Source organism: Ursus maritimus, unplaced genomic scaffold (assembly GCF_017311325.1).
Source record: "Ursus maritimus isolate PB19 unplaced genomic scaffold, ASM1731132v1 scaffold_4, whole genome shotgun sequence".
NCBI classification, from domain to species: Eukaryota; Metazoa; Chordata; class Mammalia; order Carnivora; family Ursidae; genus Ursus; species Ursus maritimus.
In genome coordinates, this window is record NW_024426552.1 from 1,378,400 (window position 1) to 1,396,288 (window position 17,889).

At 50.6% G+C, this 17,889-nt stretch overlaps 1 protein-coding gene across 2 annotated transcripts in view; it reads right to left on the minus strand.

The window, feature by feature from the left end:
* The window catches only part of ADARB1 (adenosine deaminase RNA specific B1), a 79,052-nt gene that overhangs the window by 12,079 nt on the left and 49,084 nt on the right, over positions 1–17,889 (minus strand). For both annotated transcript variants that reach the window (XM_008710171.2, XM_008710173.2), the window contains exon 8: positions 7,101–7,282. In XM_008710171.2, coding sequence (XP_008708393.2) covers positions 7,101–7,282 — 182 coding nt within the window. The remainder of the gene's footprint in view (positions 1–7,100; positions 7,283–17,889) is intronic.

Sequence of the window (17,889 nt, forward strand, 5' to 3'; positions counted from 1 at the left end):
CCAAATGCTTAGCTCACTGTTTTTCATTCACTCGTTCAGGGCCATGCACGATTCTGCCAAGAGAAACTGGCTCTATCCCATCATTTTTGATATGTGTATTGTAGGAATCCAGCTTCAGTGCTGGGTTCTTCTCTGATTAAAGAATTACTGAAGAGAGTCTGAACTCCAAGAGGCTGAGGCCTTTTGGTTTTAATTTCAACTCTTTATAGCTAACTTTAAGTTTTAGGGTCTGCAGTAAGAGAAAGTAACCTGTACAGTTTAATGAGTCTGGATTTAATTACCTATGACCCTGACCATGTGATGTAGTGTGACAGACTTGAGAGGACAGTGTGAATCCTGCTATTAAGTCCAAGCCATTTCAAGCCTCCACTTCAAGTGGGTTCTCTGTCCCATCTCACACCAACTGCTCAAAATCATACCAGTGTAGGTTAAAAGCTGGCAGTGCTGTTCAGTCTGAGTCCAAAGGCCTGACAACCCGGACAGATGGGGTTCTCCTAGTCCAACGGGAGAAGGTGAGATGGGATGTCCCAGCTCCATCAGTGAGGCAGGAAAAAAGAGGTAAATTCCTTGTTCCCCACTCTCTGTCCCTCAATAGGTTCAAAGATGCCCACCCCCACTGGGGAGGGCAACTTGCTTTACTGCGTCTACTGATTCAAATGCTAATGTCAGGCTGCAAACACCCTAACAGACGGAAATCCTGTCTAACGTGGGTGCCCCTGGCCACTCAATTTGACACATAATATTGGCCATTACGGTACATTTCTTTACCCTTCCTTTCTTAAACAGCTTTTTGTGTTTCCTGGAGTTTCCATTTTCCTTTTTTAAAATTGTTCACAAATTAACATTTACTTTCACATTATCATAAAGACCATTTAGTTTCTCAGGCTTTGTTAAAATGCATTCGCTTTCTTCTGAAAAACGCTCTTTTTAGAGCTCTCTGATACGATTCTCTGTTCTAACTTGGACTTGTTACATTTTAGCTTGCTGATAAGTTATCTTTTTCATTGTATTCTTGGATTTACAAAGTATTCTTTCTTTCTTGGATTCCATATTTTTCTTTCTTAGATGTCTTTTTCATTTTGCTGGAGTATCCTTTTTTTTTTCTCAAAAAATATATATATTGGAAAGAAACTCTCTGAATCCTTGAATATCTGAAAATTATCATATTTGGTTGTTTAAATAAGAAATTCTACAAAAACCATTTTCTCTTCAGCTCTGGCTTCCAGTGTCCCTGATAAGTGTTATATAAATATGATACTTATTGTAGTTAATTCAGAGGCTTTTAGCATCTTCTCTTTATTCCTTTGCTGTTCTGAAATTCATAAGGATGTGCTAGTAATGGATTTTTAAAAATTAATTCTGCTCATACCCAGTGCATCCTTTCCACTGCAGTACTCACGGTTTTCTTCAGTGCCCCAAAATTTTCTTCTCTCACCTCCTCCTCTGTTTTCTAGTTCTGAAATGCTCCCAGACAGACATCGGATTAACTTTCTACATCCCCTAAGTCTTCACATTTTTCTGCTCCGAGTTATCAGAGATGCATTTGATGTACCTTCCTCTCCCCTCCCAAGAATCACACTCTACGAGGGAGAGTTTTGTTCTGCTCACTACTCATCCCAACACCCAGAACAGTGCCTATTACACACTTAACTGGTGTTTGTGGAATGAATGCTTTCTAGACCTTCAAACGGATACTTGCTTTCCACACTCACAAAACACTATGTATACTGATAAGGTTATTTCTATTCTCTTCTGTTTCCTGAATTAGGTTTATTTTCTCTTAGTTGTCCTATTTCCTCATATAGATCATTCACTTTTGCGTTGTTTATTTCCCTGAAATGATAATGGTTGTTCATTCGTGTTTGTGAATAAAAGTCCCGGTTGATTGATTTGGGTGGCTGGCACGGTTTCTTCTACCTGTTTCCGGGCTGTGTACATGATTCCAGGGAAAGCCGTGTCCAGCCAGGACCCACATCGCCTTCTAGACCAAGAGTCTGGAGGTCCAGCCCAGTCCTTGCTTGGCTGTTGGGATGGTCAGGGGACCCTAACCACTGACAGAGTAACCCCACCATGGGTGAGACTCCCTCAGAAGAAACAGCTGGCCTCTCCCTAGATGTCACTAGGCCATGGGACACCAAGGCACCGTAAGGAGTTAAACATAGTCCTGATATCACCTTTTTCTCATTTTACTGGTTCTCTGTTATCAGGAACTCGTCCCTTATGCTCTGGATTTCTGTCAGGGTGTCTGGTAGTGTCACTCGTACACTTGTTCTATCTCCGGTACCTGCCTGGCTCGGAGGTGCTCCAGGTCACTGAGCTCATTCAAGGGCACAGCCTTTCAAGTAGACACAATCAGGGAGGGTTTCTTGGGGGTCTGGTGTGGAGGTGGGGACCTGTTTAGGAACAACTGGCAGGGAATCTCTGACCATAATGGAATTGAATCTTTCACGAATAAATGGATAATGCTTATATTATCTTCCTTTGCAATTCTATTACTTCTTTACGATAAGGTCAAAATAGAGGATTATTTTTGAATGATATTAGAATCTTAGAATTACAACATTTTGCATATTAAAACTAGAAAGAGTCAACTGAGAAAATAAGACCTTAAAGTACAAATCGTTTTTAGATTTTAAACTAAATAAAGTGCCATCTTTAGCAAGAATGGAGAAAATAAGGCAAAAAGAAATAGCTAGCCTGAAGTTTCCATGCAAACCATATGCTTTTTCTGGGGCAGAAATCCCCCAAATGGTCACAAGAGCCTATGTCTGTGAGTCCCTAGGGCCATCACCACCGTGGGGATGGACACCAATGAGGAGCTTATCTTTCTGGGGCCACAAAGCGAGAACTAGGGTAATGAGTCAATCATCGGCCATGGTGCAGAAACCAATAAAAGCAGGTGCAGCTTGGCTGGCCATAGAGTCCCACAGCTGCTGTAAACTAAGTGTGCTGAATCCAAACTTCTAGAGCAAAACCACGAACTGTGAGCCGGCCTGACGACTGACACAGTGAACAACCGAGAGCTAGCTGGCACTGGTCCTGCTTAGTTCCCTTCCTAAAACTATTTTCTGTGGTTTCTCCTATACTAATGGATAATCAAAACTGAATTATGTATATAATGGTAACAAATATTTAGGGTCACTAGGGGTTCCTGTTACAGACACTGTTAGCCATTTGTTAGTTGACCAGAAAAATGTGTCGTTTACAATCTCAGTGGAGGTGGCCTCTGTTCTGCAAATAATCCAAGACCTGGGAAGGAGTCCGTGCGGAAACCGCACGTGCGGCCACCAGCAGTGATGACACTCAGGCCTGAGCCAGTCTGCAGACCCCGAAGGTCCGAAAGGCTGTGAAACAACCTGCTATTTACGCGGGGAGCAGAGCACCTGTGAGACTGTCATTCTGATTTTCGCGAAGGAAGACGACTCTTGAGCTGACAGGGAAGTGAATGAGGGCAGTAGCAGGGCAGCAAGGTGCGGGCTCGTCTTCCTGTGTGGGCTCTAACCCCAGCCAGGTCCCTCCACACCAGCGCCTCTGGCCAAACAAGGCTTCCTTCTTGGAACTCGACCTTGGGGTTTTACAACACCAACTTCGGGGAAGAGCCTGAGCTCTCTAGTCCAGAGTGACGAGTGTGATGCTGACAGCCTGGGGGAGCGCCCGTCACGCAGACCCAGGGACGCAGGCAGGATTCTCACCCAGACTCTGCATTCCTGAGGCAATATGGGGCTGGGTGTATTAAGTTCTAAAGTTTCCACCTGCCAACAGACCATGGGGGTGACAGGAGAAGGGCCTCTGACTTTGGATGCAGGAGGGAGGAGGCCAGCAGCGCAGATGTCTCTGTTCTGTGTGTGCTCAGGGTGGGGGGGTTCAGGCGCTGCTCCCCCCGAGGAGTGATGGGAGGGAGTGTCTATGCCCTAGCACATGGTTTGAAAATAACACTCAATCCAGTGTAACAACTTATTTCTGAAAAACCTTCAACGATGTCAATTAAATAACTACTTCACCACTAAAGACCCCCACAGAGAGAATTTCTAAAAAACAATAGGCAAACCAAGTCCACGGGAACTTAAGAGTTTAGAAGACACTTCCAGGTCATCTGGGTGGTCTCCCACGAGAAGCTGCCATCACCATGTCCACAGCAGGCACTGGCGTCACTCCAACTGGATCACTTCCTATCACCAGGGGCACTGAGCTCCTGTCAGGAAACTCTTTCCAAGGCCGCTCCAGCCCCTCTGCCCACGAGGAGCGGGTACGTGGCTTCCCGCTGGTGGAAGGCGTGCACGTTTCGCCTGGCAGACCGGCAGCACCCCTGCTTTCTTTCTGCCACACTCTCAGCCCCTGCCTTCCCACAGGCCCCACACTGACTGGGTTCACAAGAACCCACTCGCTCCCTCGGCGCTGCCCTGGCGGTCACGCTCTGTGCCCACGCTGGCAGCACAGCCGGCCAGGACCCCCGGGCCCTGGGAAGGTTCAGACTGCTGTGTGTCTCCTGAGGCCTCTGCATCACGGGAAGGCAGCCGGGCCAGCGCAGATGCTCAGACTCAGGGGCCGACAGATGCGACTCGGAAGCCAGAACTGCTCTGAAGCTCGCAGGCACCAGATGAGAAACTAATCCGGAAAGAAGATACGGGAAGTCAAAAGGCTTCCGTGTCCAAAGCGCCAGGGAAGAGTGTCATGCGTGTGCTCGTGGCCCCATGGAGGCAGCTCACTACTGAGAAGTACTTTCTTCTCATAAAAATCTACTTTCTATGCTGAAAGGAAAATGACATTCTTCTCATCTGTCCTTGGCGGCCTCAAGAATGCCAGCCCAGCACGACACCTTCTGCTGAAGCCCACCTGGGTCCGCTCTGGTCTTCGCTTAACGGGCGGTTCCCTGCGCACACTGATGGCCATGCCTGTTCCTCCCTGGGGACACTGCCAACCTCCGTGCTGCGTGCCGTCATCCTCCCATAACGCAGAAACCATCTATGATAAACAGGGAGGTGAAAGGGCAGGACAAACACCCACGAACTGTAATAAATACACACGCACCATATATCCACATGACCCGAAGGAAACAACCCTCCATGCCCCTCGTTAAATGTAAGACTTCCCTCGCAAGAAAGTTTTAAGGGCTTTGCCGTGGGGCCCGCTCTAAAGGAGTGTGACCTCCCAAACGTAAGAGGTCAGTACTCTGCTCTAGGCCACCCTGCTTGAGTGTTTCTGTCCCGGGTAATACCCGCCATGTCATCTGCCTGAGATTGCAGTGCAGGCCCTCGATGTTGCGGTGGTCCACGGACAGAGCGGCACCCGTGCCTCCCCCCTGCTGGTGCCTGTGGGCCCCCCCCGCCCCTTTTGACCACCAGAGATTGAAGACATCTTCTCCAAAGCTGACTGCTGCACAGACTTGAGCTCTCTTCAAGGAAAAACACCACCACGGTTTCCAAAGTAAAGCATCATCCAAAGTAAAATATCTCAAACAGTTTGCATTTTGAAACGGACTTTGCTGGCAGAGTGATGCTGTCCAGTGGCTCAGCGTTCAAGAAATACTCTGAAACCCGAAACCCCAGTGCTGCCCCTGTATTTCACAGAATTCCCGCGCACTTGTCCAGAAGGATCGCACCCGGCACCGGCGCAGCCCCGTCACAGGGAAGACCAGGAAACCGGGCTGTCACAGCTGCCAACGAGGCGGAGCAGCAGCAAGGCCAGCCTGGCTCCCCGGCAGGCCCGCGGCACCCCCAGGCACGCGTCCGCCAAAACTGCACGGGAGTGCAAGTGATGCTGGGGAGACGAGAACGAAGAGTAGACTCTAACTTTGTGACACTTGGTCTTTGTAACAAACACACAAAGGACGACTTCAGGGTCTCTCTCTCACAAACACTGTTTTCACTATCTTTTCATAGGTGTATATGTACTTCGTATATACACGCTATGATAAAAACACACCTGACGTTTGAAAGTGACCTTTCCTCTCAATGTCTTGGCACATTCCCGCAGCCACAGGACCCGACTTGGCGCGTTAGCCCTGGACGCAGCGCTAGCCAGCGAGGCGCTAGCCAGCGAGGCGCTAGTCAGCTACGTCTGAGCACCTCTCCTGCGCCAAGCGTGAAAGACAGCTGGCAGCTGAAAGGAAACAGACCACGGAGGCCACACGGGGAAAGCTATTCTCGGCGTCATGGGAAACTCACGTTCTAACACACGACACAATACTTACGCTTCTCTCCTCTCTTCCAGTCGAGGCTCCAAGCACGCGGACGCTTGACTGCAATCGCTATCAAGTTTTAGCAGAGTCAGTATTTTTTTGTAAAAGCTGTAAAACGTGATCAGAAACAACCACGGGTTTTCTCCATTCTGCATAATTCGTGTGCTCTACCAAACATGCCTCCAACTCCAGGGCCACGCTGCTCTCCTCCAGTTAAAGGCGCGTGAGCAGCCAAGCACCACGGCAAGGCGGCAGGCACGCACACCCCAAAGAAACACACGTCGCGGTCTGGGATTACGGTTTTAGTTCTGAGCTTTAAAAAAGTGAGTAAAATGGTATGTTCAAAACGATAAAAATACCTTAACTGTGTCTTTTAAAGAGGGGTGAACTGAGAAGTCAGGACCCCTGCATTCAAGAGCTCTTGCTCCCCTCACTGGCCACCACTGAGATGCTAAAGGGAGTACAGCACACGAGCCCGTCACCACGGGCACTCAGGGCCGGCGCGAGGCCCCACCGCTGCATCACTGACCCGTCCCAGTGCGCACAACTCCACTCCCAAGCTCCCTCTGCGGTGGCAGCTCAGCACACAGACCGGCCCCGCTCCACCCCGGACGGCCGACGCCAGCACACGCTCCGCGGCATCTGTGTCTCCCCCACCGACAAGGACTTGCACACATACATACAAGGGAAAGGAAAACAGGCCAAGTCTGGGCTGTAATTTACCTATGAAAGGCAAGGTTTTCGATCAGTAAAGAGATGAACTGTCTGAGGACCCGCTTGATCGGCCCGGAGGCCCTGGGCCACGGCCTCCCGCCCTCTGCCCCGACAGAGAGCAGCTTCCCGGGGGCGCTTCCCGTGGGAGGCTCTGGCCGGCCCCGCGAGGTGACGGGACACTGACACGGCCACACTCAGAGGTACTTGCCGCTGAGCAGGGGCTTGTTGAGCGTGTACAGCGGGGGCAGGTCTTCTATGTTGCAGATCCGCTGGTACATGGCCCTGGAGAGGTGGTCGCCATGGTAGAGGCTGCCCAGGATGATGCTGGAGAAGTAGATCGGCTCCACGAAGATGCTGAGCAGGGACCCCTGCACGCCCACCACGTTCCACCTGGAGGCAGAGGGAACACACTCTTGAGCGGGAGAGGGGGTGTGCGTGCTGGAGGGCGCCAACCCAGCGTGCCGCACGGCTGCCGGGTGCGCAGACGCACCACGGTGGCCAAACCCCAGCAGCTGGGACGAGGCAGCACGTAACCAGAACTGACACAGACGAGACCCCGCTCAACAACTCTTCTAAACTGTGGAACGGCTCTCGCCATGCTATCTCCCGCGACACATTACTGAGGCTTAGTGCTCAGAAAGGGTCCATGAGCCACGTGTCTTGGGAGAAAAACCAAAAGAGCAAGTAAATTTTTATTACTTCCAATAAAAATAACTGCAAAGGAGACCTTGAAAACATCAAATTGGTTGCTTCCTGCTCCTCGGCAACAATCAGGGCCCAGCCTGGTTTGACACGTGGAGGGAGGCTCAGCCAAGAGGGGAGGGCGAACTCTCTGCCGCCCTGGGTCCCTAGTCACGGAGCTGTTCCCGTCACTGTCAACCTAGGCTTTCTGCTCCAGCGCACCTACCCTCTCACCAGCACACCCCTGCCCCCTTCCTGAGTCCCACGAACAGCAGGAGGATGGCTCGCAGGAGCCCATGGTACTGGGCGCCAAGGCCACAGGGCAAGGGAAGGCACGGCCCGCGTGTTCCTGGGGCCAGGGGGCTGTCTGGACAAAGGGCAAGCAGTAACAAGGCAAACAGATGATCAAGAACATAAATGGAGGTGAGGTCAATTGGAGGGAAAGCAGGATTCCAAGAAGAGGCAAACGGAGTGCCAACTTCAGGGAAAGGCCCAGTCAGACCCAGGAGGGGGGTGCAGTGGCAGCCAGGAGGAAGGCCAGGGGAAGGCAGGTCAGGGCCAACCTGAGCAGCCTGAGGCCAGCAGGAAGCCACCGAAGGACTCTGGACAAGGCAGTACACCATCTGATTTAATGGAAATGTTTTTTTGGAGACGACTCACCTCCATGTTCCTCTGCCTATGAGCAAGGAGCTACAGGAGGAGGCTGTCGGGGGGCCGCCTTGGCGGCAACACAGGTCAGAAACGAGGGGGGACAGGAAGGGAGGCCCACCTCAGAGGCACCCTGGGCTCAGGTTCGGGGGGGCTGCAGGGTCTGGACAGGCTGTGGGTGTGGGGCAGGGGTGGGGTGCAGAGCCCCTCCCCATCCTCTCTGCAGCACCCTCACTGCAAGGCCACCCAGGCCACCTTGGCTGCACCCGTGTTTGTACTTTGGGCCACGTCCAGCGGCTCCCTCAGCCCTCGTGGAAAGGGACAGACGGCAGTGGCCAGCGGGTCAACGATGACAACTGGGGGTGGAACAAGGTCCACTGCCCAAACTCCTGACCTATCCAGCTCCACGCTCTGTGCTGGGGCCAAACCCGCAGAGTCACAGGCAGGCGGCTAGCAGAGCTGGGGGCCTCCTGTCAGAACAGGCCCAGGAGGCACCTCCTCGCCACTGCCCCTCCTGGACCACGGTTCTCGAGTCACAGGTCCCCACCTGCTGCATCGCTGGCTCCCACGGTGACCACGGCCCCCACCCCCAATGGCCCATCCCTAGAGAGCCGCCTTGGGACCCTGTGAACACGGGCCAGGCCAAGACACTCCTGTGCACAAAACCCTTCAACACTCCCATCTTCTCCCTAGAAAACACCATCATTCCGAAGGCCCCCTCCAGACCCATCTGGCCTGGCTGTCCCTCCCCCACCACCCCACTCCCATGCTTGGGCTACCAGGGGTAAGGGGGCTTCAGGCCACCTCTCCCAGGCCCTCCAGCCTGGAACCCTTCCCTAGCAGCCTCCTGGCCACAGTGCCCCCACCTCTCTGTCTCTGCAGGAAGTCCCTCTCCGTGGGGCCTCCCAGCCTCCACCTGCGTGCCCTCCCAGCGCTGACCTCCTGCATCATCTACGGGTCTACGTGCCATTATTTGTCTCCACTGCCACCTCCCAGCAGGCGAGCTCCATCCCTGAGACGGCCTGGCACTTAAACCACACGCCTGGGGGTACAATGAACACACGCTGAAAGGATGAGTCCCCAGCCCACGCTGTTCCTCCCACCCTCTGAAAAGGAAGTGCAAACAGATTTCCCTATTTTACAAGAAAAAGCATGAAATGGCTCCATGCTTACAAAAACCACAAGGCACCCCTTCTTATGCAAATTCAAGCCTATATAGGGGTTTAGACCATCTCTAAGGGGAATTCAGCCTCCCAGGGCAAACTTCAAAACCGTGATCTTGCAGAACCCTGTATTTGTGCCGAGTCATTAATTCTGAACACAGGCTTCCTGAAAGAGTTCTAGCAGCCATGATCGCTCTGTGGAGGCCCTGGGTGGGAACGCGTGGGACACCAGCCACTCCTGCAGACGGGCTCCTGCCAGTGCTCCTTACGGGGAAGGCTGGGAGGGTGGGTGCAGCCAGGCTCCCAGCACCCAATGTCCCCGAGCAAACCTCTGCAAAGGCTCAGCAGAGTGCTGGGTGATTCTAGCAAGAACCACGTGGGTGCCAAGGTGCAACGGCCTCTCTCTCCCCTCCCCACGTGATTTCTGAGAGGCCAGGGCTCAGAGCACCACTGCCCAGCTGGGTGCCCTGGTGCAGCTTCCCCGAGCCCACCCACAGCCTCCAGGGATGCACACGGGCCCCCTCTTCCCCACTACCCTGCTCCCCATTCTGGGCTGCCTCTGAGTCTGCCCACACCGGAAAAGCAGAGGGCAGCAGGCCCCCCCCCTCAACTCAGTAAGAGGTCCCTGCTTCCTCCCTTCCTCCCTCCATGCAGCTGAGGGCACAGAGGCTGTGGCCTTCGGAACCGAGACCCCACTCCTTCTTGACAGGACTCGCCATGCATCCCCCCCCCCCTTGGCTACACTCTCATCACTGGCCCCCACCAGACAGACGGACGGCACCTGGTGACCCTCAGCTGCAGCGCTGCTCCTTCCTCCCCATGCCCAGCCCACCCACTGCCCTGATCCTGTGCTCTTCTGTCCAAAGGGAATGCGAGCGGAACATGGCTGTGCCCTTCTGTAAGGGATACAGGGCAGCCTTGACTTCCAGAGCGGCCACCCAGGATGCTCTCATTCCCTCGGGGCAGGGGCAGGACTGCAGCCACCTGGCAGCACCCTGCCATCACAGCATTTCTGGACGACCTTTCTCGCCCCCTCCCCAGCCACGTGCTGGTGTGACACCAAGTAACAACCCCTTTCAAGCATACCTGAGCCTATGCTAGGAGGCTCTAGGAGGCTGGGGGCTGGTCCAGGGGATTAGAGGCCCACCCCCAGTGCTGGGGAGGGTGGAGGGCTGGAGGCTGCGATAGTCACCAGTGACCAGGGACTTCTGCACAACGGGCCCCAGCGGAGGGGCTCACAGCCCGGTGCAGAGGGGAGGTGTGCGGGGCGGCAGAGATGCACCCCAGCCCCAAACCCTTCTCCTGGGCGTCCCTTCCACCTAGCTGTTCCCCAGCTGTATTCCTGCCAATAAACTGGTAAGTGCTAAGTAAACTGTCCTCCCTGAGCTCTTTGAGCTATACTAGCAAATTACTGAACCCAAGGAGGGGGTCCTGGAAACCCCTGATGCGTTTATTCATGCTTTTCTTTCTAATTTGGGCTTTTTATCCTTAAGAAACCTGCTTAAGTGGAGGCCACAAAACTTGCCAGAGGCCACTCTTCACACTCAGGTCCCTCTTCTTCCTGGAATGCGCTTCTGGGGGCAGAGTCAAGGGCCTGCTTCTCTTTGTGCATAAACACACTCCCTCGGTCGGTCCAGGGCTGTTGGCGGACCACAGATCCCACATGCAGCAGACTGTGGTGGCAGGCCCACGCTTCTTCCCCCATCCTGCCTCAGAAGGCCATTGTGAGCCTGCTAGCCCCAGCTTCCTGCACAGCGAGATGTGGCCCTGGACAGAGTTCTGGATGAGGAAACACAGCTGTCTCAGGTGACCAGGCCGGCGGCTCTGGAGGCACGGCCCTCCTGCCTGCCCTCCCTCCTGCTGCAGAAGTTCAGACAAGGCGCTGGGGGTTTGGTGAGCACCGCAGGACCTTGAGGACAGAAGATGCCTCCTGGATGCGGCAGGAAGACGGAATCTAGACGAACCACCTACTGTTGGACCTGACTCTGAGACAGAAATAAACTTCCGTCTTGTTTACATTTCCTCTAAACACAGGCGACCCGACCGCCCATCACCAGCAGTCTTACACCTGCCATCCCAATGCCACGACAGGACTTTCGAGGGCCATGAAAAAACAATGACATTTCATTAAAATTGCATTAAAGTTACAGCTTCATAAGAAACTGACCAGACTGTTAGAAGCACAGGACTGGATTCGGTGTGTGTGTGTGTTTTCACGACTAGGGGTGGCTTGTCACCGTGCTGCTCTTTCCCGGCCTTGCTGGTCTGGGGTAAAGATGGTCACGATCCCACAAAGGGAGCTGAGGCTCGGTCCCTAGTCTTCTGATCCCTAAAATGGGATTTCTGGCTCGGCAAGCGTGCGGAGAGCTCACAGACAAGCTGTCCAGGAGAGCAGTTCCCCTTCTCCACAGCCGAGCTCTCCTTTCTCCGATTTTCTTCAGCTGATTTCCTGCCGGGGGCGTGGGCGTGGGCGTGGCGGGTGGAGTATTTGTAACAGCTCCAGATCCAGATTCTGCTAACGTCCTCCACTGACGCCAAGTCAACGTCGGGAACGGATGCTTTTCTAAAAGGTTTGCGTAACCCCGTGTCATACTGGTGATGACGTTGCCAGCAATCCCACACAACTGCCTATAGCATGTTTTAGTGTCGGCCGAGTCCCGGACTGTCCCCCGTTCCATCCCCGGCACAGCTGGGCCGGCCCTCTCCTATCCTGTCAACCTTGCCAGCTCTGCTCCTGTCATCGTCCTTTCCAAAGAACCAACCCGGGGGTTTGCACCACACTGCACGTATGAAGGCACACATGGTGGTAAGAGGTCTGTGGGCGTGCTGTTTTAGGCTCCATGCCCAGTGCAGAGCCCAGCGCAGAGCCCAGCATGGGGCTCAAACTCACAACCCTGAGATCAAGACCTGAGCTGAGATCAAGAGTTGGACATTTAACCAAGACTGAGCCACTCAGGTGCCCCAAGAGGCGACTTCTGTGTGTGCCCTTGAGATCATCACCCCCAAAGTCCTCTCAGACTTGTCCTATGCCTGCTCCGCTGCCCCTCCTCCTCTGCCCCTCCCTGGGCAGCCACTGGGCTGCTTTCTGTCACTGGAGGTTGGTGTGCATTCTCTAGGATTCTGTACATGGGACCACCCAGCGAGCACTCCTGTATGTCTGGCTTCTCTTACTCTGCATCATCATTTTGACACTCACCCATGGTGCACTGGGTATCACTGTTCATTCTTTTTCCCAAGGAGAACCCACTTGTGGACACACCACCACGTGTTTATCCGACTACTACAAAGACGGCTGCTAGGCACACTCGTGTGTGACTCTGGACATGCGCTTGGCGCATCGTTAGCTTTTTAAGACACTGCCGAACTCTTCACAAGCGGCTGTGCCGTCTGCATGCCCGCCCTCGGCAGCCAAGGGCACCGGTCCCCGGCATCACTGTCCGCACCTCATGGGCCCAGCATTCTGATGGGCGTGCTTTCGTGCTTCACGCGCATCTCCCGGAGAGGACGGCGTTGACAGTCTCGTCACGTGCTTCTCTGACATCTTTGATGAAGTGTCCATTCAAATATTTTGCCCATTTTAAAATTGCTTTACTCCCGTGTTGAGTTTTGAGAGCCTAAATTTTAATATCGCATACAGGCCCTTTATCAGATACCTGATTTGTGAATATTTTCTCCCAGTCAGTGACTTTATTTTTCGTTCTTTTAATGGTGTGTTTAAAAGAGAAGTAATTTTAATCTGATGGAGTTGAGTGCTTTTGGTGTTTTATCTCAGAAGGTGCCTACCACACCTGCCAGCGTCTTCCCTTGCTTTCTTCTACAACTTTTGCACATTTCAGACTATGATCCATTTTGAGTTAACTTTTGTATATGGTGTAAAGTATGGAGTTGATTTGTTTGCTTTTACACACAGATGTCCAATTGTGCCAGCACCACTTATTAAAAAGACTCTTTTCCCCACTGAACTACCATTGCACCTTGGTCAAAAGTCAGTGTGACTAACAAGGAACAAGTGGAATTTGAAATTATAAAACATAATACCATTTGTAGTAATGACTCCAAAAATTGAATACTTAGGCATAAATCTAACAAAATACATACAAGATCTCTATGAGGAAAACTACCAAACTCTGAAAAAAGAATCAAAGAAATAAATGGGAGAGATATTCCATGTTCATGGATAGGAGCACTCAATATTATCAGGATGTCAGCTCTTCCCAACTTCATATAGATTCAATGAGTCTCAATCAAAATACCAGCAAGGTGTTTTGCAGGTACTGACAAACGAATTTTAAAGTTCAAATGGAGGAAGAAGACCCAGAATAAGCAACACAACACTGGAGGAGAACCATGTTGAGGGACTGACACTATGTGGCTTCAAGACTTACTACAAAGCTACAGTAATTGTGATATTATGATTTATAAGAACTATGTTTTGGCCTTATATATATTTGGTCTTCATCCATGGTTCCTGGCTCATGGCTCCTAAAACCCTTGGAATTTCTTGAGTGATGAGAAACTTATAGGTATCTTTTGCTATGTTAATGAGATGACTTTCAGAAAGCACCTTAGGATGAGGGTTGGTTTAGAGGGGTGGAACTTCCAGTCCCAAACCCCTGATCTCCAGGGAGGGGAGAAGGGCTAGAGATTGAGTTAATCACCAATGGCCCATGATTTGGGGTGCCTGTCTGGCTCAGTTGGTGGAGCATGTGACCCTTGATCTTGGGATCATGAGTTTGAACCCCACATTGGGTATATAGATTACTTAAGAAATTTTTTAAAATTTTCAAAAATCACCAATGGCCAATGATTTAATGAATTGTGCCTATGTAACAAGGTTTCCATAAAACCCCCAAAGGACAGGGTTTGAAGCTTCTGGGGTGGTGGACACATGGATGTGAGGAGAGGGCTCGTAAGCTCCTTGACCCTCTCCCCATGACCTGCCCTCTACACATCTTCATCTGGCTTTTCCCGAGTTACATCCTTTCCTAATAAGCTGGCGATGTCGTGAGTAAAATGTTCCTCTGAGATCTGTGACTTGCTCTAGCAAATTAACTGAACTTGGGGAGGGGGTCCCGAGACCTCCAATCTATGCCTGGTTGGCCAGAAGCACAGGCAAATTGCGGGACACCTGGCTGGTGCTGAGGATGCTTTGTCAGATGCGTGAGGGCCAATCCCTCCCACACACATACAGTGGAACTAGATTCAAAATCCAAATGGTAATCAAGACAGTACGGGCAAAATAAAAGACAAATAGATCAAGGCAACAGAATAGAGAGCCCAAAATAGACCCACATAGATGCAGTTAATGGATCCTTGATAAAAAAAAACAAAGGCAACAAAAGGGAGCAACCAGAGTCTCTTCAACAAGTGGTGCTGGAACAACTGAGTATCCACATGCAAAAAAATGAATCTAGGGGCGCCTGGGTGGCTCAGTTGTTAAGCGTCTGCCTTCGGCTCAGGGCGTGATCCCAGCTTTCTGGGATCAAGCCCCACATCGGGCTCTTCCGCTGGGAGCCTGCTTCTTCCTCTCCCACTCCCCCTGCTTGTGTTCCCCCTCTCGCTGGCTATCTCTATCTATGTCAAATAAATAAATAAATAAAATCTTTAAATATATATATATATATATAAATGAATCTAGACACAGACCTAACACCCTTCACAAAAATTAATTCACAATGGATCACAGACCTAAATGTAGAATGCAAAACTATGAAACTTCTAGAAAACAACACAGGAGAAAATTTAGATGACCCTGGGTTTGGTGATGACTTTTTACACGCAACACCAAAGGCACAATCCATGAAAGAAATACTGATAGGCTGGACCACATAAAAATTTAAAACTTCTGCTTGACTAAAAACAATATCTGCAGAATGAGAAGACAAGCCACAGACGGGGAGAAAATCCTGCAGAAGATATGTCTGATAAATGAAAAAAATTCTTAAATATGAAAAATATATGAAAAAAATATATGAAAAAAATTCTTAAAACCCAAAAAGAGGGGCGCCTGGGTGGCTCAGTCGTTAAGCGTCTGCCTTCAGCTCAGGACGTGATCCCAGAGTCCTGGGATCAAGCCCCTCATTAGGCTCCTCTGCTGGGAGCCTGCTTCTTCCTCTCCCACTCCCCCTGCTTGTGTTCCCTCTCTCGCTGGCTCTCTTTCTCTGTCAAATAAATAAAATCTTAAAAAAAAAAAAAAAAAGAAAACAAACTACCCTATTAAAGAATGGGTGAAAGATCTGGGGCGCCTGGGTGCGACAGGGGTTAAGCGTCTGCCTTCGGCTCAGGGCGTGATCCCGGCGTTCTGGGATCGAGCCCCACATCAGTCTCCTCTGCTGGGAGCCTGCTTCTTCCTCTCCCACTCCCCCTGCTTGTGTTCCCTCTCTCGCTGGCTGTCTCTACCTCTGTCAAATAAATAAATAAAATCTTTAAAAAAAAAAAAGAAAGAAAAAAAGAATGGGTGAAAGATCTTAACAGGCACCTCACCATGTTTTTTGCTCTTATGAGCTAGAAGTGAGCGTGATTGAGCGTGGGTGAGCAAGTATCTCTTGGAGACCCTGCTTTTAGTTCTTTGGGGCAAATACCCAGAAGTGGAACTGCTGGATGATATGGCAATTATACGTTTAACTTTTTAAGAAGCCAATTTTCATGGATGGACTGATGTAACTTCATGTTAATTCTTTCCATTTCGATCCATAATTTCTCAAGTCCATATAAAATCTGAGCAAGACATTCGGTGACACTTGACGATCTGATTCTAAGTTATGTGCGGAAGAACAGAGGTACATAAAAAGCTACAAAAAATCTGATGAAGGAAGAGCAAAGAATGAGTCTTATCCAACCAGACCTTTAAACATACTGAAATGTCAGAAGTGTAAAACTGTGTGATTCGTACAATTACGGCTGATTATGAGCTAACAGTGATTTGAGAGGCTAAGAACAGACCCATCTTTGTAAGAAAGTTCAGTATATGATAGAGACGCCTTTGCAGATCAGTGAGGAAAACGTCAACTATTTAGTGGAGGGCACCTGGAAAACTGATTTGCTGTATTAAAATAACAAAGCCAAATTATTACTTACAACACACATGTATTAAAGGCCTAAATTTGAAAGTAAAATGATAAGAATCTTAGAAAAAGGTATGGGAGAAACTTTCATGTCCTTAATTTGAGGAGGAATTTCTTTTTCTTTTTCTTTTTTTTTTTAAAGATTTTATTTATTTATTTGACAGAGATAGAGACAGCCAGTGAGAGAGGGAACACAAGCAAGGGGACTGGGAGAGGAAGAAGCAGGCTCATAGCGGAAGAGCCTGACGTGGGGCTGGATCCCATAATGCCAGGATCATGCCCTGAGCCGAAGGCAGACGCTTAACCGCTGTGCCACCCAGGCACCCCCTGAGGAGGAATTTCTTAAATAAGATCCTCAAAGTGCAAATCACAGGGTGAAAAATGAACGGATCAGGTACGAACAAAAGGAAGGGTTTCTATTCAATAAGAGGACGGCATGGACCAAGTGAAGACATGGGTCTGTCCTGGAGAAGACACGGAACTTCTGAAACCGTCAAGGACGACAGTACAAACTATACGAGGAACGTCTGCAGGCCAAGATGAAAAAAGCATGAGATCCCAAAGACAAATGGGCAGAGGGTATCAACAGGCAACTCTGATGAGAAAGATGAACGATGGAACGGCTGCCCCGCACCCCCAGCAGACACCAGTTTTCACATGAGGTGGAAACTAGCATCACGCACTGATGGTGTGAGTGTAAACCGTGTGCGCGTCGGGGTGCATCTGAGATCACCTGTGAAGTTCTACCCGTGCACAGCGGAGATCCCGATGGCCAAAGTCTAGCATGAGCTACACTCATGGAGACTCAAGGCTGACCAAGTCTCTACGGTGAGGGAAGGGGACAAGGCACAGTCCATGCCTATCACAGGGTGTCCACCGAGGTGAGAAGTAATCACCTGCTATTTATTACAGCATCAGGGGTAGTTCCCAAACACTGGGTTGAATGAAACTACGAGATACAGAACAGCACTTTAAACACAGTCCCATCTCTATCAATGAACAATACACGCATTAATACCCCAAAATGACACCACTGTGTATTTTTCAAGGCTACACACACACAGACATAAAAGCAAACAGAGAGTGGACAGGAAGGACACATAATAAGCAAACGTGTCAGGTGGTCACAGTGGGTACCCGTGCTTAGCAGGGGAATGGGCCACGTGTGAGGAATCAAGTTCTGTGTACTGGAGGTTCCCTGACAAGGCCCATTCGAGAAATCAGCAGGAAGGCTTACAGACAACTGAAAAGGGCCGTGTGTGCACACACAGGCACGCCGGCTGTGACCGCTCTGGAAGGGCGGTCAAGAGCGCGTTCATGGTGCCACAGCAGGGCTCTGAGGACGGTTTCACATGCTTTGTACCATTAACTTTTTGCCATCTACCTATGTTACTTTTTTTTTTTTTCCAAGTAGACATTTGTTAAAAAATAAAAACAAAGA